We start from the raw sequence: 23,676 nt of genomic DNA on the forward strand, positions 1-23,676 counted from the left end.
TGCAAAAACAGCAGAGACAAACATAAACCTGTGGTCTGATGTAGTTTTCACTGATCAATCCTGGTCTGGATGCTACTGGTCTACTCAACTGGTTTATGTTATGACCTCTTAGGCGATACTGGTCCAAGACGATTAGAACCCTGCACAGAAATGTTCAGAATAGGCTAGTACACAAGGTTTTGCCCTTGAACCAGCAAAGCTTATAGTCTCCAAATATGTTAAGAGCACTTGTTGGTCTCTGCATAACGTGCATTGCTCAAGCAAAAATTGGGATACAGCCATAGTCATGCTGGTAAAAACTATTTTTTCCCCCAGAAAGATTATGTCTTAATAGGCTACTTGCTGCCTTCTAAAACAAACTGTTCTAAATAAATATAAATATCAGTGATTTTCAGTGCAGTCTAATTAACGTTACATCTCAGAACGTTTTTGTGAAAAGAGGGGTGCAGCTCATTGAACTGGAGTAAACAGTCATAACTTTATTACTTCAACATGCTGTGCTAAGTCCCTTTAATCAAGTTGTGTCCCACCACTACACATACAAAGACAGTGACAAAGTGCATCTGGTTCCACCTGGCGACAGGACAGTTGCAATCCAAGCTGACAAATATCCCAAAATCTTCATTTGTGACCTGTCAAATCAGCGTACGCTAACGTTAACTTACTTAGCTAGCTAGCTAGCTAGCTAACTAAATGACCTTGTTATGTGAACCGCACACTGTAGAAAACTGGCCTAGCAAGCAGATGTTTACAATATTCTTAAGGCACAGCTATTGTGCACAGAAGGTCGCTAAATATCATGCCTACTTCCCATCTTCCACATGTCTAAGACGCTGATTTTTATCTCGCTGCATTTTCACCACTTCACTTCTGAGACCTCTCTGTAGCGTTACTTAACCTTAGCAACCATCAGAGGAACACGTTTATACACCAATCAGCTTCAGCGTTGTTAGGACGTTGGAAACGTCAGTTTGTTACTCATGAAGAGGTATGTGTGACTTTGGCACAGCGCACATTGTAGAAGTCTGTGTGTAACTTGGCTGTAGGTAAATCATGGTAGGGGCAAAGACAACGTGTGGTGTGGCTACTTAGTAAGCTTTGAAAGTGTTAAATGACAACCGAAGATTTGTCGAGGGCTGTACGGACAGTATTTAGTTTGAACTTCCGTTTGATGCAAAGCTTGTCAACCACTGAACTGGCAACTTGGATAACGTTTGCTAGCAAGCTAGCTAGCAACCTCTGCTAAGTTAGAAAGCTAAATCCAAGGCTAAGGTAACTTGTTTGCATTAAGGAAAACTGATCTTGAGTCTCGTAGTATGCATTATTTAGTTTTAGTTGACGTCTGTCCTTCTTTGAAATAACTTAATTAACATGAATCCGTGACTGCGCCTTGGGTAACGTTAGGCAACGTTCCTGAGTGTTCTGTAACCTAGCAAGCGCATTTCTTGGCTTTGGAGGTTTTTCGAATGCCGATGTTTGTCAGCTTAGTAGCTAACGTTAGCTAGATTGCATATAGTTTACGCTGCAAATTATGTTAACATCATAGGGCTGATGATTCAGCGTTAGCAAGCGTGCTTCGTGGTGAAGTGTGTCCATCAACCAGGTTTCGTCGCGAGATTTGGGCGTAGCTAGTTGCAAGTTTGGAAGCCTAAGAGCTATCAAGTATTAACACCTCGTTGTGGGCCAGGTCGATGCGGGGGACACACATAAGGCAAGAGGCAGGTTCTGGGAGCTGAGATTTGCTGGTTGCCATTGAGGTTGTCGTAGAATTTTGATTGTGCCATAAATCATGCTGCTGTCTTTGGTTGTACACACGTACTCTTTGCGGTACTGGTTTCCAGCCGCTGTTATGCTGGGTACTGCCCCGGCGTACTTTCTCTCATGGAGTGCTTGGCGTCTCTTGTCCACCGTACTACCATCCAAACTGTATCACACAATGGACGACCGCATATACTCGGTCTATCAGAGTATGGTCCTGTTCTTCTTCGAGAACTACACAGGAGTTGAGGTAAGTGTGTACTCTGAGATAAGCAGAAGAGAACAAGGCTATCACCAGAATGTGCTTTCTCCATTCAGGTTTTCTTAGACTGAGGTCTGTGTTGGTACAAAATTAAGTTGAGTCAACATCAGTTCCTGCCTTTGCAAACGATGCTCATAAGGTGGAAATGTGGCCAAGAACACATAGGAAGTTTGGGGTGAGGAGGCAAAAAGCTGCCTAATCTCATGCAGACAGCGGACATAAAGCCCCCAGTGAAACTGGTTCTGTGGTTCACTGAGTGTTTCATTAAGTAGAGGCAAGGCCATTTCACCAGCTCATAAATAACATTATTTTATTTTCAGTAATGGGTTTTGTTGCAGCACTTCCAGCAAGTAGCTAATTGTGGTTTCCCCCCACCTCCTCACCCATCTCGCTTTGCATTTTGTCAATCTTTAAATTCGGAATGGTTAACATTTTAAAGACACATCTGTTACTAAGTCATCAATTCAAATCCAACTGTTAGGGTTTTGGAGCATACTTGGCCTGTCTGGCACCTACACTGCTTTTGAGGTGTGATGTAATGTACCGGAAATCCAAGCTGACTTGTGAAGCAAGTTTCGTGTTGGCAAGAAACTTGGTTTGAAATGCCTTATGCCTAGATGCCTCTTCAACAAATAGTTTCTCAAACAGGTTTCATTCTCCGAACAGAGTTTGTTTTAGGCCAAACCAAAAATTTCAGTTCCTGAAATGGTTTCACTTTTGTAACACTGTAAGGCCTTAAGTATCAAGACCACAACCGGAACTAAGAAAGAGAACAGGGAGTGTACCTAATGAGTAAAGTGTGGCCGTTGGTTTATGAGTGGGTGTGCGTCCTATTAGGCAATCATTTACAAGAGCTGCATTCATTCTGTATTGTAGGTTAACCTTGTACCCCATTCATTTAGATACATGAAACAGGTCCTCTGTGAGTGGCCTGTGAACTTATGATTGGCAGTGCACAAACCAAAAGATACTTCTGCAGTCTTTGATGCAGTTCATACACTAATGAATAAAACACGTGTTATGAGAGGATATGGGCCAGCTGAGAGCACAGGTCTGAGAGTGAGATTAATATAACATTATATGACCATCCATTGACCCTGCATATGCATGGAAAAGATATTAGACTTGTGGGGGCCTAGACAGTGCAAGCCGTCAAAAAAATAGTACATTGAGGAAATGCATTAAATGGTGCTAATGACAACCATGTTGTTGCTGAACTTCATTAAACAGCTGGTGTGTCATTGATTCACCCATTTTGATCCATGAATGAAAGGTCGCTTACCTGTGAATAGCACTATATTTTGTGCAAAACACGTTTTTTGGCAAAATAACTTAAAAAAGGATCATGAAAAGATAAATGTACTGGGTTACCTTTACTTTTATGTTCGTGCTGTCAGGTTTGTGCCAGTAGAAATGTTAGACTAATCCTCTTGTGTGTGTTTGTGTTCCAGATCATCATCTATGGAGACATACCAAAGACGAAAGAGAATGTAGTCTACCTTTCTAATCACCAGACCACAGGTGCGTCATACTTGGTGTCGTCTTCTCAGCAGAAGTAATGTGTTAGCTGATATATGTGTTTGATCCTGAACACAGTTAGCAACCTCATGTTGTATATTTTACAACCCATTTATGAAATAAATGAAAGATTGTGTTTTTTGGCTCAATACTAATTTTCCATCTCTGGTGGGGGCAGCGGATTGGATCATAGCTGACATGCTAGCTATCAGACAGAGTGCACTTGGCCATGTAAGATACGTCTTAAAAGATGGTCTGAAGTGGCTCCCCTTGTACGGATATTATTTTTCTCAGGTAATCCATCACACGTGAGCATTACAGGCTAATTGTGCTGTTGTAAGTGTTAGCTAGTGACGGTGTCGGTGATGTTTCTTAACATCTGGTTCTTTCCCTATATTTCTCCAAAGCATGGAGGAGTTTACGTGAAGCGAAGTGCCAAGTTTGACGAGAAGGCCATGAAAAAGAAGCTTTTATCACAGACAAAGTTGGGAACACCAGTAAGTTTCACGTTTATTGTTTTGTTCTTGTTTGTGTTTTTTATGAATGTTTATGTATTGTGTTATAATCTCACGATTACCTCTCTGAAAATATTTCATTGAAACGGCTTGAAAATTATATGATTTATGAGGTCTAACACAGTGTTTCCCAAACTGGGGTACTCAAAGGGACGTAGGGGGTACGCATTTTCAAAGTGAAACCGCCCATTACATTTTCAAACTGACCTCGAAATAGACATGAAATATAGTATATATAGTCTGAATAGCCCAGTCGCAATGCCAAAAATACACTCATGTATACATTGTAGTGTTCAGCGAAATAATTACACTGCCAAAAATTGCTACAGGTAGGTTAGTCAAAACATAGGCATAACGGTTAGCTCCCTCGTCAGAATTCCACTCGCTGATGCCCTGTGTAGAGAAGCGGGAGCTCATTCCGGTTGCTGCACGGAAATGGATAAATGGTTAAAAAGAGTTAATCCCCGGTCCAGATAGACACCAACTGCTACTACTAGTAGAAGGCCTACAATCGAGGATGCACCTGCCGGCGACAGCAACTGAGGTTGCTCTTCCAAGTCTACCTCGGATCAGGATGTTAGCAGCTGTAAAGTTGTTGCTAGCCAAGCTACTAGCTTTTTTTGTGGGCAAATCAACTCAATGTGACAGACATTGTCAAACACGACATAACAACGCACCTCAGTGACAAGACTTTGATGCCCTTTGCCACGACGTACTTATGTGAGAGTGGGTTCTCAGCTGTGGCGAGCATGAAAACAGAATGCAGGCACTGACTGTGTGTTGAAAACAATGTAAGACTTTCTCAAATTCAGCCAGACATTGCAGAGCTATGTGCATCCTCTTAAGCACAGGGGGCTTACAAACATGAAAAAAAAATATGTGTGTGTGTGTGTGGGGGGGGGGTGGGGGTTACGTAGCTGGAGATTGAATTTCTGAAGGGGTACGGGACTGTACAACGTTTGGGAAACACTGGTCTAACAAATCAGTAAAAAGATTTTTTGACCTGTTTATTTTCTGCCACTGAAAAGGTCACTCTTGAACATTTCTCTTATGATCTAAACTAAGATGAGAATTTGTTGCCAGTTGACTTTTCCCATGACACTCTCAAGTCTTTGCAGCTGGCTGACAGGAAAGTTCTAAGGACTGTGGACCAAAACTCTCAGACAACAGTCAATCTTATTTGTTCCCAAGTAATACTATTATTTGAGTTGATGAATTTGGTAACGGCCTAGATGCACATTCAGGGTGGAGTTCTACCAGGAAGTGGTTTCAACTGGCATGGTTTGTTGTGAAGTATGTAAAGGAAACCCTGAAACTGACTCTCTTGTCGACACTGTTCTGTGTTCTATGTTCTATGCAGATGTACCTGGTTATCTTCCCAGAGGGAACCCGATACAACCCTGAGAACAGAAGGGTGATCGTCGACAGTCAGGCCTTTGCCACTAAAGAAGGTACTCATGAATAAAAACATTGGGCTACAGTGAATGCCATGCCACACTAAGACGTCACTTAGTCACTGCAAAACTAAGACTAAGTCCTTTTGGTGTTTACATTGGAGGCGATTTCCTTTTCAAAGTATGGGAATCCTGACACTGTTTCCAGCACCAACAGAAGGGGCAAAAATAACTTGGACTCCTCCCAAAATCAATGGTCCCAAAATAAATACTGAAAATACATTGACTAGACTTAAATCAATATACTGTTTGATATGATGTATACCCAGATACACTTATAAAGAAGGAGAAAACACAGAATGCTAGGGAGCCATGGCTGCTTCTACCTAAAGCTTACAGAGACATAAGGTTGCCTTCACCATGCTGCCTTTCCACTTGGCTTCACAATCAGAGTACAGCACACAAGAACATCAGCCAAAAGCAAGTAATTCGGTGCTTGTTGTCAATGGTCAATATTATTGTCATTATTGTAGTAGCAGCAGTAGTACTAGTAGCAGCAGTGAAATTGTATCAACAATGATAGTAATATCCTGCAGCTGTCAGCCGCTTTTATGAATCATCCCAGAGGCTGAAGCTTAAATAGGTGGAAGAAGATTACTTTGTGATTATGGAAGTACTTTCCTGGTGGCTTCTGAGTGGTTGATCATGTTCGACTCCATTTTAGAACTGTGTTAAGGAAAAGGCTCAAACAAGCCAGAATGCAATTCAATTCAGTAGCACCTTCATATGGATAAATCACTTCTAATAATGCATTCCAGAGAGGGGAGGGGAGGGGAGGGGAGGGAGTGATGCATGAGGTTCCACAACTAGGCCTTACCAGTCAGTCCAAAACAACATAGACAGTTTTATGAATAGAAATATTGACTGGAATAGAATATGAAATAATATGATCAGAACATTTACATTCTTCCTTAAACAGTAGACTAACTTAATGACAAAAAAAGGCTTTTCTCTGGTTGGAGACTGCGGCTGACTAGCTGTGCACAGTATTCGCTCCTGCAAGCTTAGTCTTGCCAAATTAAGCTACTTAGAAAGGAGAATAATAGCCGCAGCTCTTTTGTGCTCTGTCATTATGTTGTTATTATCCTGAGATGGATTAAATGATGAACTCTGAGAGGGTTTTATGGCCATTATCACCGATCTACAGTCTCACCGTATATGATGAGCGTCATGCATTGTGAAGGTGTTAACATTATGTGGTTTAGGGCTTTTGAAGCCGTTTCTGTCAGTCGCACTTCTACCTCGACCTGCTGTCATCCTGCTTGCAAAGTTCAGCCCCGGCTGAGCTGGTCTTGCCACTATCAGGTTTTAGTCATTTGTACCCGGGTGAATCAGTCTTGTTCCCTGGGGCATTGCATATGACGGATAGACTTGTCCGCTTTTAGTTAAGGCAGGGCATTTGACAGCCGGCTGGAAATGCCCCTGGCCTCTTGAGGTAAAAAGCCCATGGATGCTGGAATGATTTCAAGCAGAGATTAAATGAGGAATTAATGCACTGCAAAACAGGCCATCAATTCATCACTGATGTGTAATATAGAATATTATGCTTGTGATTTGTGCTGATTGTCATCAGTAAGATTAAGGGCCCTAGTTTGGTTTGCCTTCAATTCTGGCGATAAATGAAAAATTGCGCTGATTTGTGGATTTTGGATATAGGCATGGCGAAATATTATTTTCTGACAGGGAACTTTGGCACATTCGAATCAGAAACCATCACTGCCCAAGTCTGATTTATCTAACTGGCAAAAAAAAAAATGGGAAAAGAGGCGAATTATGCCTACATATTTCTGTATTAGCAAAGAAGCAAAACTGTGTTATGGGTTAATTAATTAATCTCGGATATCCTTGAAGTTAACCCATATCCTGGCAGGCTTTTGGAAAAGAATAAAAGGTTAAACCCTGTGAAAGACTTGCATCTGGGAAGAGGTAGTATCATTTGTGTGATTTCAGTCAGCATGAACAAATGTCATCCATGATGTAAACACACAATAATGACATTTTTTGTTAGTTATCATATGTTGTAGTCTAATTAGATTAAGGCACAAACACAAACGCTCTCAGACTTGGGCCCTAAGTCATTAGTCAAGCAGGAGGTGGATGGTTTTATTTTACAGATGATTCATTGTAGTGACCATACTGACTCCTTAATCAGACAATTTTTTTTAAGACAATAATATTTTTGTTTGAATAAGCCCCTTTTTACAATACATTTTCCTATGTTTCACTTTGTTAGAATATTCACATTTAATAATTTACATATAGTAACATATAACCTGTAGGGGTTAACAGTGGTTCTTTAACTTTGCACAGGATTGGCTGTTTTGAAAAACGTTCTAACACCCCGGATGAAAGCTTCGCACATTGCCATAGAGACCATGAGAGATCACCTAGACGCCGTGTATGATGTCACTGTAGCGTACGAAGGACCCCCTGCAGCTGGGAGTCAAAGGCAACCCGCCCCAACAATGCCAGGTAAACTCTTAACTCTGTTTAATGGATTCACTTTCAAAAGAATTGTCTTGTGTCTGGCGCATTGTCTTGTTCCGAGGAGGAGGAATCCTCATGAGGTCAGAAAAGACGTGCAGTGATTTGCAGTGTGTTTACAAGTGTCTTGAATGAAGTAAGGTCTAATGTGTTTTCAGCCTTGATTGCTTTTATAGCTAATGGGTTCATTTTAGAAAGGAAACTGTCCTAGACTCATATCCTATTCAAAGTCACAGGCACTGATGTTCTGCATGACACCAGACTTAGATTTGGCACCGATATCTGAGTTTAGGGGCTGTTTGCAGCATTTACACATTGACTTAATATGGAGCTAACATTGCACATACTGTGGTTCTTAACTGTTAAAAAAATACTGCCATGCTTTGTGTCCCCTTCTTTGCCTCTATCTTTTTTGTTTATATTTGAGTATGTTGGGACACCTCAGTGCCTGCTGTCCCTTACTAATGGGCGAGTGGCAGTGATGGTTGGCCTTCACAAAGATATTGCATGTAATCTGGTGTTGCGACAATATTGTGAGTTAGGATTATTATTATTATTGTTGTTGTTGTTATTGTTGTTGTCTTGATAGATTTTAGAGATACGACTAATCAGGAAATGTTTTGTTGCACAGCCAATTAATTATAGCATAAACATCATGGCTGCCATGCAAGGTTTTGTTCTTCCACTCTGAGGATATGGTGACTTGTAAGGTCTGGCTCTCTGACAAGGAATCGTGCAATCTGATGTGACAATCTGATGAACAGCAGTCAGATTTGATCAGTTATTTAGAGCAGTAAGCATTGCCCTGACGTTCCCTGCTTGGTTTTTGCAGCTGTCGTTAAATGCATTTAATGCCTCTTATGAGCTCACTGTCAGCTTATTCATTTGATTAAAATGACAAGAAGTTAGTGTAGGGATGAGAATTTCCTGTGCCTTCCTGTAAACAACACGTCTGACGTGTTGGTTTTCAAACGCCGTCATACATCCAAAGAAAACTCCTGAAAATATTTACCCACGACGGCTCATGAATGCAGCGCTGAAAAAAACATCCTGTTTTGGACAGGAATAAACACTAATGGTGCACCGGATGTTCGCCGTGTGGCTTTCCAGTAATCTGTCCGCAGCTTCCTTTTATCTGCATGCTCATGGCGTGACTGTCCCCATGCAGCAGCTGGTGGCTGGACGGATCCAAGCCGAATCCGGGCCAGACCCGGGCCAGTCAGCTAGGTTACGTGAATGAATTCAGTCAGGTATTACTATAGTATTGTATACATGATGTGGCCAGATGTTATACAACAACCTACAGTTGCATGGTATTTTTACATACACCGTCCTTGAGTGACTTGGAAGGTGCTAGTGGATACAAATTGTATCAGTATACAATGATAAAGCTTGTTCAATCCTGATGGCTAGCCATTATGCATCAATCTGTAGAAATATACTGACCAAGCTTTTTCAGTAGACTAACAAATCTAGTCTTTAAACCATTTAGAGACATTAAGGTTATTGATCTCCGTAGCCTGGAGAACCGATGAAGACTTCCATTTGGTGCAGCATAGTTTACACCATCATGGAAGAACTTCATACATTAGAGGTGGGAGAAGAAATCAGTACTGTGTAGTATTTTTATATATTTTTGACACACAATTATATTGATACAGTGGTGCCCAGATTTGTGATATGAATTCATTCAATATTATGATTTTTATATTTTATTTTGGTATTTTGGTCTACTTTGGTAACATTGGTAACAAGACTTCATTCAGCTCTTGCATCACAGTTGAAATTATCACGGCAACATATTTACCACGCCAAGATGACTGCCGAGACTCCCAGCATGCAAAATGTAATATATGGGTGTGTATCGCAAAATCGTGAAATGGAAAGAATCGCAATAATACCGTATTGTGGCCCAAATATCGTGATGGTATCATATCATCGCCTCTGGCTATTCCCACCCCTATTGAGTATGCCACTTATTTTATGTCATTGGTATTGACTGCAGTATGTGCACTGAGTAGAGACTCTATTGTATTTATGTATGATGTCTCCAGTTAATAGTGGAATTGCAACATAGGGTATAGTTCTGTGACCTAACATGGTTAGTGAAAGGGGTAATATTGAGTTCTTGATGAATGTCTCCGGCTTTGCTGCCAACTAGCTGGTGCCTGAGTAGAGCGGTCACAGGGAAGGCTGACTTTTTACACGGCCTGATTGGGAGGATCAAGTGACGCGGTCAAGAAACCTCACTGGGACAAAGCCGTTTCTCATGGGCCCATTTTGATTAAGATCTTGCTGTTTGGACATGATAGCACACTACTAAACAAATGGCCTTGGTACTGTGGAGAGTTCTAATGGCCCTAATGATTACTTCCCTCTGGATTAGACAGATAGTAGGCACTCGGCTTCGATAAGTCTGATTTATCTCAGCTCTGTTTTATTAATTAGGGTTCCCTTTTTACCCCTCAAGGCATCACTTATACTCCAGATGGAGACGTTTGAACATTTTGTTCACACAGGAATATTTGTTTATTGTATTGATGGTATATCTTATTGTATAGATATTTTAAGTCTGAAAGATGTATCAAAAAGTCTGTGACAATTTTCTGTGACTTTGGAGGATAAAATGACAAGAGTTATATGATGTGCACAAGGCCTGCATTGGTAATATTGATACAGTATTTGAATGTACAGCATTAATTGAAAATTCTACCTAATTTTCTAATTTAATCATCAGATTGTTTGCTCTCTCTCATTTCTACACATCCAAATGGCTAGTGAAACCGGTGCAAACCTGCGGGGGCATTTCAGATGACATCTCTCTTTTTCTTATGCTTGTTTTCTCCATATGTCAGAATTCCTCTGTAAGGAGTGCCCAAGGGTCCACATCCACTTTGACCGCGTGGACATAAAGGAAATTCCTTCGGAGCCTCTGTTTTTTCGCAGGTGGCTGCACGAGAGATTTGAACTCAAAGACGAGTGAGTAATTCCTCTGGAGATGAATTCAAACTGACATGAAATACATTTAGCCTTTTCTGTGCTTCACATTATGATACTTGGATACTGGCACTGCGTAATATTACGTAAATACGTTTTTTCACTTAAGTTATTTTTCTTTTGTGCTATTTTTGTATCCTTCACTGTCTTTGTATTCGGTATAATTTAGGTCAATGCTTTTTCCTAGTCATGAATGGTGTTTAACCCTTTTAACCATGCATACATTCTCACTGCAGCATAGATTGTACTTTATGTCACTCGTGTTTATTACTATTTCATGTAAATGGAGGGGGGGGGGGGGGCTCCTGTCAGAAGGGCATTACGAGTATATTCACCTCTTTTCTACTGACTTAGTTCTGTGAGCTTGTGAACAGTCTGAACTAAGGGACGTGGGTCTCTTTTGTCTGTCCAGGCTGATGGGCAATTTCTATGAATCAGAGGATCCTGCCGTGAAGTCTACGTTCCCCGGAGAAGGTCGATGTTCGGCACTTAGCATCACAAAGACATTGCCTCCGCTGGTCATTCTCAGTGCCCTGACCTTACCCATGCTGCTGACTCCATCGGGCAGGAAGCTTTACTTAAAGACCTGGATCTATGGGACTCTCATAGGGTGGCTGTGGGTACACCTTAGGCCATGAGTGACAGGAGTCCACTGCCATAATTCTGTCTCATATCAGTATGGACAGGCCATGCTCTAGATTTCCCTCCTATGGTGTAGGGGTACAATTTTTTTTCCAAAAAAAAAAAAAGAACTATTCAAAAGTTTTTTTGGAGCTACAGTCATTCTGTTCACAGAGATGTACCCCCAAACCTGTTATTGTTTTAGGAGAAAAAACAAGGTACAGTGTCCTGTTCCCATCAGCCATACGTCTTCAGTCAGTCGACTCCATCTCCTGGTAATATGTGTGTAGTGGCCATTCTTACCTCCACCAATTCATAGTTTAGATTGTATATGGGAGGGAAAAAAGGAGAGTAATGCACTGAAGAAAAGTAAAAGGATCTTGAAATGTTCTTGTCTCTATGGATTTGGTTGCCTTGCATTTATGCTATTTTTGAATGTCAGAATCAGCTGAATTTCGGTTTTGATGGAGAGAAAATATATATATATATATATATATATATATATATATATATATATATATATATCCGTCTTTAGTTTGGATGTGAGGTTCATGGGAAGTCTGCATACTAGTTTTTGTTAATGGCAAAACTTTCAGTACAGAAGCCCTTTATGCACAAATGAAATCGTTAATTAATTTCCTACATAGTAAATACTTTAATTTAGATGCCAAGGTTCACTAAATATGGGCGCTTTATTGTAAAACGAGAAATGATGTGGGCCATTTCGCTGTCAGCATCAGTATATTACTGTGGAATTGGGCATGAAGAGGAAAATGGCTGACTTTTTTTCCTGGTTTGAGTATTTGTACTGTTTCTTGCCTTCTTGCCAAATGTGGGGGGAAAAGCAATACATTCACTTTAATAAGATGCTATATAAAGAAAATGAATTAATTTAGTTCTTGTAAAGCTGTATGAGGTTTTGGTGTGTGCTGCCTTCAGTATGCCATGTCACACCACCAGCAAGGAAGGCCAAGGGGATACCTGTTATGTGCTCTCAGTTTTTTCAGCTCTGATACACATTATCACTCTTATTACCATTACAGGTTATTTTTTCTAATGGGTTTGTTCTCAAACTTCAAGTGTTTTTAAACTTGTATTTCTTTTCCTTTATTTTGGGTAAGATCTTGACCATTTTAGTCTACATATGTCTGTGTATGACCACAAATGCAAGCAGTAGTGAAGGCAGGTTGACTTGAGAGGGGGGTGGGTGGGTGTTATCAGCAACATTGCTGGTCACAACGAGTGGTCAAAATAGCTGTTCCATTAAGCAGCATCTTTGAAGTGCCACTCAATAGCATAGGTGTGTGCCTTTGGCTTTTAGGGGTACTGTTCTTAGTCCATACTACAGATGCGCCAGCCTTTAATGGTCCTTACCTGTGGAGGCTATCTCACTGAGTCCCCCTACTGGGCAGTAGCTGAATTACATAGTCATATCACAGCATTTGATTTGCTTTGAGTTGTAAAGATGTTGACTTCTTTTAAGCATTGGGAGAGTGTAGGTCTAAAGAGATAATTACATATACAACGTAATGTGCAAAGCTTTTATCGTAAGCAACATTTTCATACATTACAACATAGCTCAGTATTGAATGTTAACAGGTGTCCGACACAACAGTTACTACTTCAGTGTTTTACACCAAGTTGTTTGCTTATGTTTTTAAGCAATTTATGCAATAGCCGTAGTGTGTATATGTATCTATATAATTTGCATCACGTTAGGCTTATTTGTATTTCGGAAACTTTCACTGGAAGTGGCTCCCACAGACTTAAAAGTCAAAAAGTTAATGTTTTATTTTTTTCAAATGTTATTAGGTCAATTTGTGTAAAATATCCCTGGATTATAACTATAAGATATGTTTTTTTTTTTCTATGTTCAGGCCTATCACAATTAAATGTTTTCTGTTCATCATCTCATCATTATACTTTATGAGAATTTCTTTTTTGTTGTTTACATCTATCTGAAATAGCTGTACGGACCTTTCGATATTTGCAAGTTTTTCATAAATCACAATTTTTGCAGTACTTCACCTTTATCCAGTGTTTAAAATGAAACCGTGTCAACGTGGAACTGTGCTTTTTCTTCCACTTCGAATTGAAATTTTTACACCGAAAAAGAACTACCTCTCCATCTCTCTACATGATTAATTGCAGAGACTCTTATATGTTTACCAGCTATAGGATGAGCATGGCTAGATGACCTTGACTGGTCTAGACCTGGGTGGCATTGCTTTCAGAATTCAGTCAGTCCAGAAATAAATGGAGCCTGTCAAGGAGAGCAAGGACCTTGTATTGCACTTCATGCTTGTGGGCGAGGATATGCGACTCTGATTTTTTTTGTTTGCATGTTGCAATGTTTTGTCAGGTGTGTGTGGAGATATCTGCTTATGTTTCATGTAACCTGGCCAAAATTACCCATTTGGCTTTCCAACATGATTATAATATTTAAAAACAAATGTACTCAAATTAAAGGAATTTTGTAAATGAAAAGGTTATCCAGATTCCTACTGCAGGTATTGAGAAATGGTTCATTTCTCAAGGACTTATACTATTCTTTTCCCAGACTGTTTCAGTGTGTTTACTGTGTGTTTGTGTGCTTATATGCACATTTTCCCACAACAATAAGTCCCTAAGTTATTTTCATAAATGTATTTTATTGTATGCTGTGTGTTTCTATACATTTGTCCTTCCATCCAAGTGCCCTGTCATGTAATTTAAGCAGCTCATGCACTTCTCTTCATGTGCTCACACACTATTAAAACAATCTTCCACTTTTACATCAGATGACTCTTCCATCTTGTTTGTGAATGAGCTCTAAAAATGTTAAAATGGCCTTTCATGGGATACATTTTAACCATACTGATTTCCCCAACTAATAATTCTGATTTGGACAGTTGGATGTATGGGAGCGTTGTTTTTAGTCAACTAGCACTGACCATAGTTCTCTCTGAAACCTATGTGGTCCAGTTAGATTGGTAAGATTGACTTAGTGGTGCTAAACCTTTGCCTCTCCTCGACCTTTGTCCAAATAAGACTGTAAAAAAAGCCATTCAGAGATATGTCCCCTTTCTTAAACTTGTGATAAATTACCAACCCAGAGATGTATGACTTTTTTTTTAAGATTGCCACAATGACTATTAGTGTGTGATAAATGAGTGTGTTTGTTAAATCATCCCAATAAATCACATTAAAACCCTGCTCAACTTACTTTGAATTATTTTGGGGAGTCTGCTCTTAGGTCATATACACAAGGAAACATAATATCCTTAAAATTAGACAAAATGCTGATGTTCGTTTCCCCTGAAACCATGCGACAATCCCTTAGTTTGAGACAGACTCGCGTTATTTCTCCTGTGTCTGTTGAAAATATTTGAGCCAACCTCCAACTATGCAGAAATGGCTTCTTATCCCAGATGAACATGAATTCCTGTGCCATAGTGACATGGACCCCAGGTATTAATTGTATTAAAAATGGTGATATATTTATTCATTTAGGGGATGCGGTTACGCAAAGTGTCTTATAGTACAGATGTACATTTCTATCAGTTTTAGTGATAACTGTGTATCATGCCAATCATAATGGGTGTTGTTCGCACCTTGCTCTATGTGTTGAGTCATAGAATCACACATAAGATACGGGATGTGATATAGGTGTGATGAAAGCTGTGTAGCAATGACTGCTAGAAGGCTGAGGCCCCATGCAGACGAAGCCTAGTTGGCCTGAACCCGGATTCATTTTTCACACATATCCACTTTTTAAATCGCGTGCACATGAACCCAGCGAATCCGATTGAATCCGCTGTAGTACATCCCCCACGCCTGTTGGTGGCGCTTTAAGGTGCTACAGACAACTGAAGAAAACGGAGAAGAAAACAGGAGCATGCTGTCGGCAGGGATAACGTATTTCCTAAAGGATCCGTATTGAAACCGGACGTCGTCACTTTACTCCGGTCTCTGGTTGGATCAAACGTGTCACATGTCCTGAACAGAAATGGACAAGGACCTTTGATTTATTCTTTAGGAACCATGTCGATGCCTGACTTTTAATGTTGTGTCACGTTAACATTAATAGCGATTGAATTACACTTGTAATCGCTAGCGGTAAATAAACGTAAATAACTTGAATGACTGATAAAGGATATATGTTACACATCACAAACACACACAATCGATGGGTTTTGGGGGAAATTAGGTAATTGGTTAGCTTAAATTACAGTATCTTAGTCGAGCTAATTGCCCTAGCTAGCTATACCGGAATTAACAGTGCTAGCTTTGTGTTTGGTCATATAGCTTCGTAAAAGTTCGGTTAACAAGTCACTTGTGTGTTTAGTTGTATGACTTCGTAAAAGTTCGGTTAACAAGTCAATTGAGCATTAAGCCACCTGACTATAATGGGTCAATTTCATATCAGCATGCTAACGTTATACTTATTAGCAGCGAGGCTAGCTAGCTACTATGTGTTCCAATGGATTGTTGGTCTAAGCGTTAGCAGTAACCTAACAATAATGGTCGAGAGCTTCAGTTAAGACCTACAATACTCTGCAACATTCGTGTACCACATGAACAACTAACCGAGTCAATGTAGACATATAAAAAGTCGTGTAGATAGCTTTATTCACATAAGCCGTATAACTTCACAAAAATAATAATAATTTAAAGAAAACCGATCGTTTGAATGTCAGGCGATCAACATAATTTCTCAAAGAAAAAGTAAAGGTCCTGTTATTAGCCAATCAAACGGAGTAAATCACCCACTTCCGGTTTCAATACGGATTCTCTGGTCAACACGTTATCCCTGCCGACACATGCTAATAAAGTAACATATGACAGTAGTCGAGCTCCAACTAGCAACGTTTAGCTTAGCCGCATAGCCTACATTTAATCTGCACAGTAACACATTATGGTGGTTTATAAAATCAGTGGTAAGAGCAGACTGTAGGTTAAGCGAAAAATAATTATATCTGTTATTGATAATAAAGAGTTTAGAACAGTGCAACAAAGCAATGTGCAACATGACATGTCTGAGTTGTTTAAATGCCTGTGCTTTATGGAGATGCTGAGCTTGAGCACGAGAGACCACAATGCAAGTGCTGTGGATCCTGGATGTTTCATGGTTTACAATTGCTTCCAATTTCATGGTTTTATTACTAACAACAAATGTAGGCTATTGTTGAGGGCTTTGTCCTTCACGTACTGTAGGCTACCTCTGAAGTGACGTTAACGCTAGCTAGTAGCTATCGCTATCGTTGTCTGACAGGACTAAAGCTAACGTAACATTTATCTTTATTACAGACCGTTTTGAAACTTCCGTCTATAATAAAAAATCTTTTCACGTCAGATTTGCTCATATAGGCTATTGCTGACACTTTTAAAAACTGGTTTTTGAAAAATGGTCTGATGCAAATAGATTAAACAGTGATAGATTAAAGTGTGGCTTGTTAATGTCATCCCTTTCCTAACAACAGATAGATAGATACATTTGTATTAATCCCCTTAGGGAAATTCACGTGTAAAAGCAGCAAGGTAATAGGAAGAATAATTTTTAAACTGGAGAGCTGTTATAACTGGCCGTTGTTCTGGCTGGTCTAAAAAATGATGTCCAACTGGTTAAGTAAGACCACGAAAAACTATCCACATGTAGGTAAAGCAGCACACTATCCCAATACAAACAACTAAGCACAGTAGAAAAATGTAAGTCACGAAAAAGGAGCCACGTCATACATTTAGTTTATGTTGTTGCTGTTATGAAGTGAATCTCCACTCCACCCGGCCGACCTCAAGCAGATGGGTTCCCCCTTATGTGCCGTGGTTCTGCTTAAGGTTCCTTCCTGACTAACAGGGAGTTTTTTCTTGCCCGTGTTGCCATTGTGCTTGCACTAAGGGGGTTTCAGGCTCTGGGCTCTGTAAAGCGCCTAGAGACAATTGTATTCTTATGGCGCTATATAAATAAAATTGAATTGAATTGAATTGAATTGAATTGAATTGAATTGAATTGAATTGAAGTGAAGCAGTGGGGGAGGTTGCATGCAATCACGTGATGCGATCACGTGGGACAATCCGATTAGGTTTGCGGATAGCGTGCATACGAACACCAACCCGCGACCGGATTTCGAGTTTACTCACTTTGGACCCCCGATTAGAAGGAGTGCGGATACAGTGTGCGGATACAGTGGGTTCGTCTGCACGATAGGGCTATCCGGAGACGGTTCTCTCCGGGTTCAGGCAAACTAGACTTCGTCTGCATGACCCCTCAGGGTTGAGTTGACTCAGACTGAACTCTCTGAACACTATAAAGACTACAAAAGAGGACAGGCAGCAGAGGACAAACATGATGAAGAATATCTGAACAAAAAACCAACACGCACTCACAGATCACTCACAAGTTCCTGTCTCATCTATATCAATGTGCACTATTTGCTTGCTTCACACCAAACTGTTCAGGCTATTTAGTTCAAAAGGCCCCTGTGGTAAACGTTTCTTGTATTCAATATTAAAATCAGGCTCAGAAAAAGTATTCTCTGAAACTAGGAATAATATTTCAGATCAATCCAATTCTGCTGACACCAACAACGAGGTCCATCCAGCTGTAGGCTCCCTATTGCTCCCGTATGCTTCTATTACTAAATAGTAGCTATCTGAACATTCTTTAGGATCTAGTGAATCCGAGTTGATTCTGCCTAAGCCCCAAAACATTTTATAGCAGCCAAGCTAGTACATCTATATGTGAGATTACACCACATTACAGCTATTTTTAGAAGTTAAATTGAGCACACACGCTACATTTCTGTTCAATTTGGAACAGCAGAGGGCAGTCGACTTCAACCATGTTTTCTTTATACAGCCACTGGAGGAAAGCTACAATTTGCGCAGCCGCTGTCAAAGTCTATTTCAGATGTTTACTTCCTGGATGTGGACTTGAGCTCAGTCAGTAATGTTGAGCTGTTCAGTTTGAATTGGAGGATCGTTTGCTTGTCGTAACAATTTAATAACTCAGTCTTTGAGCCTGCAAGTAAGCTGCTTTTTTGTTGGAATCTATATAGATTCGGCGTTAAGGGTACACACGATGACAGCTAACGTATCGATTGATGTAAATGTGTCATTATAACAGCATTATGAAGACCAATGTCCTGCCATCCAAAGGGTCACCTCAGTCTGGCCGTTAATGTTCAGAAATTGCTTATATCCACAGACAAGGGGTGTTGTTTGTCTAGTTTATGTCTTATTTTTATTGTAATGAACTCACAGGTCAACTCGCAATAGGTTGAAGCCAGCTAGCCAGCTGACTCGGTGCTTGCTTGCATATAATGTTCTGTTTCAATGTTGTATGCTGATAAGAGAGTAGTCGACTTCAATCGTGCTTTCGGTTAGTGAGCTGATAAAAAATGTAGAGTGCTTAACTTCCAACGGTAGCCTACTTAACAGTCGTCGCCATTCATTTTTAAAGATAATTGTTCTCGTTTGCGGTTTCCCTAGTCTGTCATTAAAATGGCTATCGACTGGCTTGGATTTGGTTATGCTGGAGCCATCATTATGGGAGGCCTTATTGGATACAAGAGGAAAGGTAATTATGACCACTCCTTATAACGGGGTTGTGTATTGCACCTCCACCTTCTTAATTCCATCCCATAATTTATTTTGTTTTTCCTTAGGTAGCGTGATGTCATTGATAGCCGGGCTTTTATTTGGCTGTATCTCAGCCTATGGGGCTTACAGGGTATCAAATGAACCGAGAGAAGTTGCAGTTTCACTGTGTAAGTAATTCTGATCATGCTTACTATTTCCATATATAGAAATATGGGCATGATATTCAATCTTTTCCAAAACTCTTGCCATTTCAGTTGCTTCAGGTTCTCTTGCACTGGTGATGGGAATAAGATTTAAGAAATCTGGGAAGTTGATGCCGGCTGGTTTCATGGCTGGGATGAGGTGAGACAACTGTCCTTTCAAAAATAATAACAATTGATATTGAATTATGGATCAAACATAAAAATAAGTCACTACCGGTATATACATTCTTTGATCTGAACAATATACAGGGCCTACCTCTTAACCAACTGTATTTATCCACACAGTTTATTTCAGACAAGGCAACAGTAGTGCTGTAAAAGCGTTTGTATAGCACCATAATGAAACTTAACATGCTGCTTCTAGTCTGTATTCTCTTTGAACAGAGGGTCTGAGATGACAGCCTGACAGGCCCTGATGTGTAAAAATGTAGTTAGGAGTAGGCTACTCGTCAATCCTAATGGTGTGACTCCTCCTTCATTTCAGTCTCTTGATGGTGCTACGGCTTCTTCTCATGACACTGGGATAAGCTCACACAACCGCAGTGTCCAGAAGTGTGTGTCAGCAATACAGGCAAAGACAAATTGTAGTGTGTGATTTTAATCAATGTTCTACAGCTTCATTCCACCACCATCTTTGTAACCAACAGTTTGCATTCCGAATAAAGTAACCGTTATTTTTATTAACTATGTATTTCCTCCTTCAAAGAAGTCTTTCTATGTCTTAAGCCTTACCTTGAGTTGCTACTCAAAAAGGGGGTGGATGGGCAAATGAACGAGTCTCCATATTAACCATAGTGATTTTTCTTCTATATCCAAAAAGTTACTGTTTTTATTCATTATAACGTATTTTGTTTTCAGTCAGCACTTCATGTTTAACACTTGAGGAATGATAATGCACTTGTGTGAGTGGCATTATTCTACTGAGTCACTGATCTCAGATCAGATAGGGGGAACCTCAGGCTGAATTTTCCCAAGTCCTCCTAACCTCTGACACATTGTCTTCCTTAACTGGGTCAATGGGTTGTGTTGCCTCTTAAACAAATTAGTGCCGGTCTCATTCAAAAGACCTTGAATTATTTACCTTGTTTGAAAATGCTCCAACATGAAAGTGGAGGTAAACAATATTTTCATATATATAAAAATATAATAATATTATTATAATTATTTTACGTCTGCATTTTACTTTCATCTGCACATTCAAGAGTCTGCAGTTGGCCTTATTTAAATATACTCAGTTTGCCCATTCAATAGATACCACAATTTGTATTGACTGCTGTATATACAGTAATGTTTATTCAATCTTGCTCAGAGTATTGCTACATTTTTTCTCACGATAGCTGAAGTTTGAGGACTTCAGTAACGTTTTTCAGATAGGCATCATCTGGTTGGGGCTTTCTCTGACTTCCAGGCTGGAGGAATTTGTTGATTGTTGGCAGGCTTCTCATCCTGTCCTGGAATGCCTGCAACACATTGTTTTCAGCCATATTTCATAGAATTATATCAGCCGAGAATGCATTTCCAGTAATAATAATTTTTTGGGGATATTGAAAAACTGCAATTCTGCAAGCAAACAGGCCCACTGGGTGTACTTTCCTTATCTGATTGCAGTGTCAGGTCAAAAATGAATCATTTTTACTATGTCTTTCTACCCTAAACATTTTAACATAATTTGATGTTGCATGCAGTGTTACTACAGAAAGTTCAGTATGGGTGATATTAACATGCAGATACTAAATATACAAGTGTCACCTTCAGACTAGGGAAAGTGGAAAGAATAGTAGGAAATTTCTCCTCCAGCATCAGAGTGGCTTCCATTAAATGGACATCAGCACGGCTAAGCTGGCTCCCCACAAGGTACTGTGAACCGCTGAGAGCCTGCCAATACACAACATGCATCCTAAATTCATCACCAATCCTTATGGGCATTTCCTGCACAAGAAGAGACAAAGTCCTGTCATTTATCATACCTTTTCATATACAGGGAAATAACGGCTTTTGGCTTTTTCTTGAGTGACACCAAGCTGGGTCTCTTTTTCGTCTGTTTTTTTGAATGGCAGTATCATTATCATCTCCATCAAATCTCTTAGCCCTTCAGAGTACATCTCAATCCTGATGGTGAAAGCAAATCCAACATGATTCCTGGTCACACATTGACAAGCAGTGGCCATGGTTATCATCAATGAGTACTAGGCTCTTACATGGCACGCTCTTTGAGACCACTTCCATTGAGATTATATTTTCCTGCAATGTAATTCATTATGGCTTTGCTTTGAACAAGCTGCATGCCATCAATTTCAACCAGGGGCAGTTGCTGAAACATCAGAGCTCCATCTGATCAAAGAAGCACATATCAATACATTGTATTACTGATATATGAGGAAAAGCCCTGCACAGACATATCAGACTAACAATAGTAAGTACTTTTTAATCATGGGTAAACACACACAAAACAAATATTTTACTACGAACCCAGTTTTACATTGCATTGCAACCGTCTTGAAACGGTTGGAATTCGAACATTGTTAGTTCAGAAACCTACATCTCCACCATGACTTGTCATTTTCGGCAATTTACCATTCAGGAGTTTTTCGAACTGCTCCCTTTTTGTCAGAAGTACTTCCTCAAACTATGAAATGAAAACATACAACGGTAACGTTTAAGACACAAAGCCAATGGTGCACTTGAGTTGTCTTTGTTTCCTTTACATGTCATGTTATTGTCTATGTTTATTGCGGTAATTGGCATGACAAAGAAAAGCTCTTAAAAGTGTTGACATCAACACAAAGCCAACCTGAACTCCCGCGGCTGCAAGAAGCCATCTGATTGATTCCATTACTCCCCTCCCATTGAAATAATACAGGACAACCTTCTCAGACATTTTCCCTCTTTTCAGAGACCTTTGAAACTGAGAGACAAACAAATACAAATATTGTCCATAATATACAGGAATCGTATAAATGTGAAAATAGAATGCTCACCTTGAAGTATAGGATTTGAGTTTTCCAGCGTCACATTAGGCGGACTTCGACCACGAGGGGTGTGTTGCTACACGATGGTAGTCCATTGGGGGATCGTAGTCCCTCACATTGCGCATGCTCAGACACAAACGGTTTACGGCATAAGGCTCAACATCAACATCAACATATCTGGCTTGTCTTAACGCATAATGTAGGTTTATTTAACGTAATATTTAATAATGTTGTAAACGGTTTAAACGTCAACATATGGGGCTTGTCTTAACGCATAATGTGGGTATATTTAATGTTATATTTAATTATGTTGTAAACGGCTAACAGCATAAGGCTCTACGTCAACATATGAAACGAAACTGGGGAGAGACTTTTTGATCCTCCACCTCATCTGTTTTGTCCACTGTGACATCTTCTTTGTTTTTAAATAAATGGTCATGTTTTCAAAAAACTGGCTTTCGTCGCTTTTCTCCATGATTGAAAACGGATCTGTCGTTGTGACGCATGCGCGCGCGGCTTCGCTGTCGACAGTGTCGCAAAATGACGCATGCGCAATGGGAGGGACTACGATCCCCCAAAGGACTACCATCGTGTAGCGACAGGGTGGGGCAAAGTAGCGATAGGGGAAACGGTAAAATCAGTGGAAGACTAGATATAGTCGCATAGCAGCAAAGTAGCCTACTCTGGGGGGAGGAAAGCAATAACATATTTCAATTTTACGTGTATTACACTCAATTAAAATCAGTGTTGTTTCAGTTAAAGAAAGCGATGTGTTCCTTTGCTGCACTGGCGAACTCAGAAGACCCAGAATAATCACTGACTGATTCACCAGGTATAGCTCTCTGTTAAGGGCAAGGGACCTTGACCCGTGGAAGTGCAGTGCTGAAAAAGTGTATTTGCCACATCTGTCCGTTTTGTGCTGTTGAGTGCGGAACAGTTCATGGAGAGTGGTGCATACATTTGCCCGGTGGTGGGAAATGTGAGTGATTCAACTGATGTCCCTTCCTAGTTTGGAGGATAAATGTGTTTTTAAAAATTGAATTTATTTCTGGTCACTGACTGATACAGACACGCCTTTACTAGTTATGAGAGATTGAATCAGTAATGGCAAAATATTTTTAAAGGCAAAACAAATCCCTTTAATGTTTATTTTAGTCCAGTGTGCATGTGTGCAGGCAGACTGGGAGTAGTTTGTAGGACATACTGTCAGTAGCAGTGTAAGACACTGCACATGCTGGAGGACCTGGAAGTAAAGGACATAGATGGTTGAGGGGCTTCTGTTACATCTCCTGATCCATTGGATCCATTTGCTAT

General features: G+C 40.1%; 3 protein-coding genes across 3 annotated transcripts; 2 read left to right on the plus strand and 1 right to left on the minus strand.

Annotated features, from left to right (window-relative positions):
- Positions 1–940: 940 nt before the first annotated feature.
- Positions 941–14,383, plus strand: agpat5 (1-acylglycerol-3-phosphate O-acyltransferase 5 (lysophosphatidic acid acyltransferase, epsilon)). The gene is made up of 8 exons (XM_012840436.3): positions 941–2,008; positions 3,472–3,541; positions 3,717–3,832; positions 3,946–4,035; positions 5,414–5,504; positions 7,818–7,979; positions 10,847–10,970; positions 11,401–14,383. The coding sequence occupies exons 1-8, from the start codon at positions 1,790–1,792 to the stop codon at positions 11,624–11,626; spliced, it is 1,098 nt and encodes a 365-aa protein (XP_012695890.1). The 5' UTR covers positions 941–1,789; the 3' UTR covers positions 11,627–14,383.
- Positions 14,384–18,472: 4,089 nt separating this feature from the next.
- On the plus strand, positions 18,473–20,077 carry tmem14a (transmembrane protein 14A). Its single transcript, XM_012840447.3, has 5 exons — positions 18,473–18,615; positions 19,080–19,167; positions 19,256–19,357; positions 19,445–19,532; positions 19,878–20,077. The coding sequence occupies exons 2-5, from the start codon at positions 19,092–19,094 to the stop codon at positions 19,918–19,920; spliced, it is 309 nt and encodes a 102-aa protein (XP_012695901.1). The 5' UTR covers positions 18,473–18,615; positions 19,080–19,091; the 3' UTR covers positions 19,921–20,077.
- A 582-nt stretch (positions 20,078–20,659) lies between these two features.
- On the minus strand, positions 20,660–22,468 carry LOC116217868 (glutathione S-transferase 3-like). The gene is made up of 7 exons (XM_012840445.2): positions 22,372–22,468; positions 22,185–22,298; positions 21,968–22,019; positions 21,592–21,724; positions 21,361–21,502; positions 21,143–21,268; positions 20,660–20,853 (listed from the first exon to the last, which is right to left on the minus strand). The coding sequence occupies exons 2-7, from the start codon at positions 22,269–22,271 to the stop codon at positions 20,722–20,724; spliced, it is 672 nt and encodes a 223-aa protein (XP_012695899.2). The 5' UTR covers positions 22,272–22,298; positions 22,372–22,468; the 3' UTR covers positions 20,660–20,721.
- Positions 22,469–23,676: the final 1,208 nt, after the last annotated feature.

This window comes from Clupea harengus, chromosome 13 (genome assembly GCF_900700415.2).
Source record: "Clupea harengus chromosome 13, Ch_v2.0.2, whole genome shotgun sequence".
NCBI classification, from domain to species: Eukaryota; Metazoa; Chordata; class Actinopteri; order Clupeiformes; family Clupeidae; genus Clupea; species Clupea harengus.

Excerpts from the sequence above, each read along its gene's own strand:
- agpat5 (XM_012840436.3), top strand. The coding sequence starts at position 1,790 with ATGCTGCTGTCTTTGGTTGTACACACGTACTCTTTGCGGTACTGGTTT. Across the intron at positions 3,833-3,945 it reads ACGGATATTATTTTTCTCAG|CATGGAGGAGTTTACGTGAA; the intron begins GTAATCCATCAC and ends ATTTCTCCAAAG. Across the intron at positions 5,505-7,817 it reads GGCCTTTGCCACTAAAGAAG|GATTGGCTGTTTTGAAAAAC; the intron begins GTACTCATGAAT and ends AACTTTGCACAG.
- tmem14a (XM_012840447.3), top strand. The coding sequence starts at position 19,092 with ATGGCTATCGACTGGCTTGGATTTGGTTATGCTGGAGCCATCATTATG. Across the intron at positions 19,168-19,255 it reads TATTGGATACAAGAGGAAAG|GTAGCGTGATGTCATTGATA; the intron begins GTAATTATGACC and ends GTTTTTCCTTAG. Across the intron at positions 19,533-19,877 it reads GGTTTCATGGCTGGGATGAG|TCTCTTGATGGTGCTACGGC; the intron begins GTGAGACAACTG and ends CCTTCATTTCAG.
- LOC116217868 (XM_012840445.2), bottom strand. The coding sequence starts at position 22,271 with ATGTCTGAGAAGGTTGTCCTGTATTATTTCAATGGGAGGGGAGTAATG. Across the intron at positions 22,020-22,184 it reads TTGCAGCCGCGGGAGTTCAG|TTTGAGGAAGTACTTCTGAC; the intron begins GTTGGCTTTGTG and ends TTCATTTCATAG. Across the intron at positions 21,725-21,967 it reads GTTCGAAAAACTCCTGAATG|ATGGAGCTCTGATGTTTCAG; the intron begins GTAAATTGCCGA and ends TTCTTTGATCAG.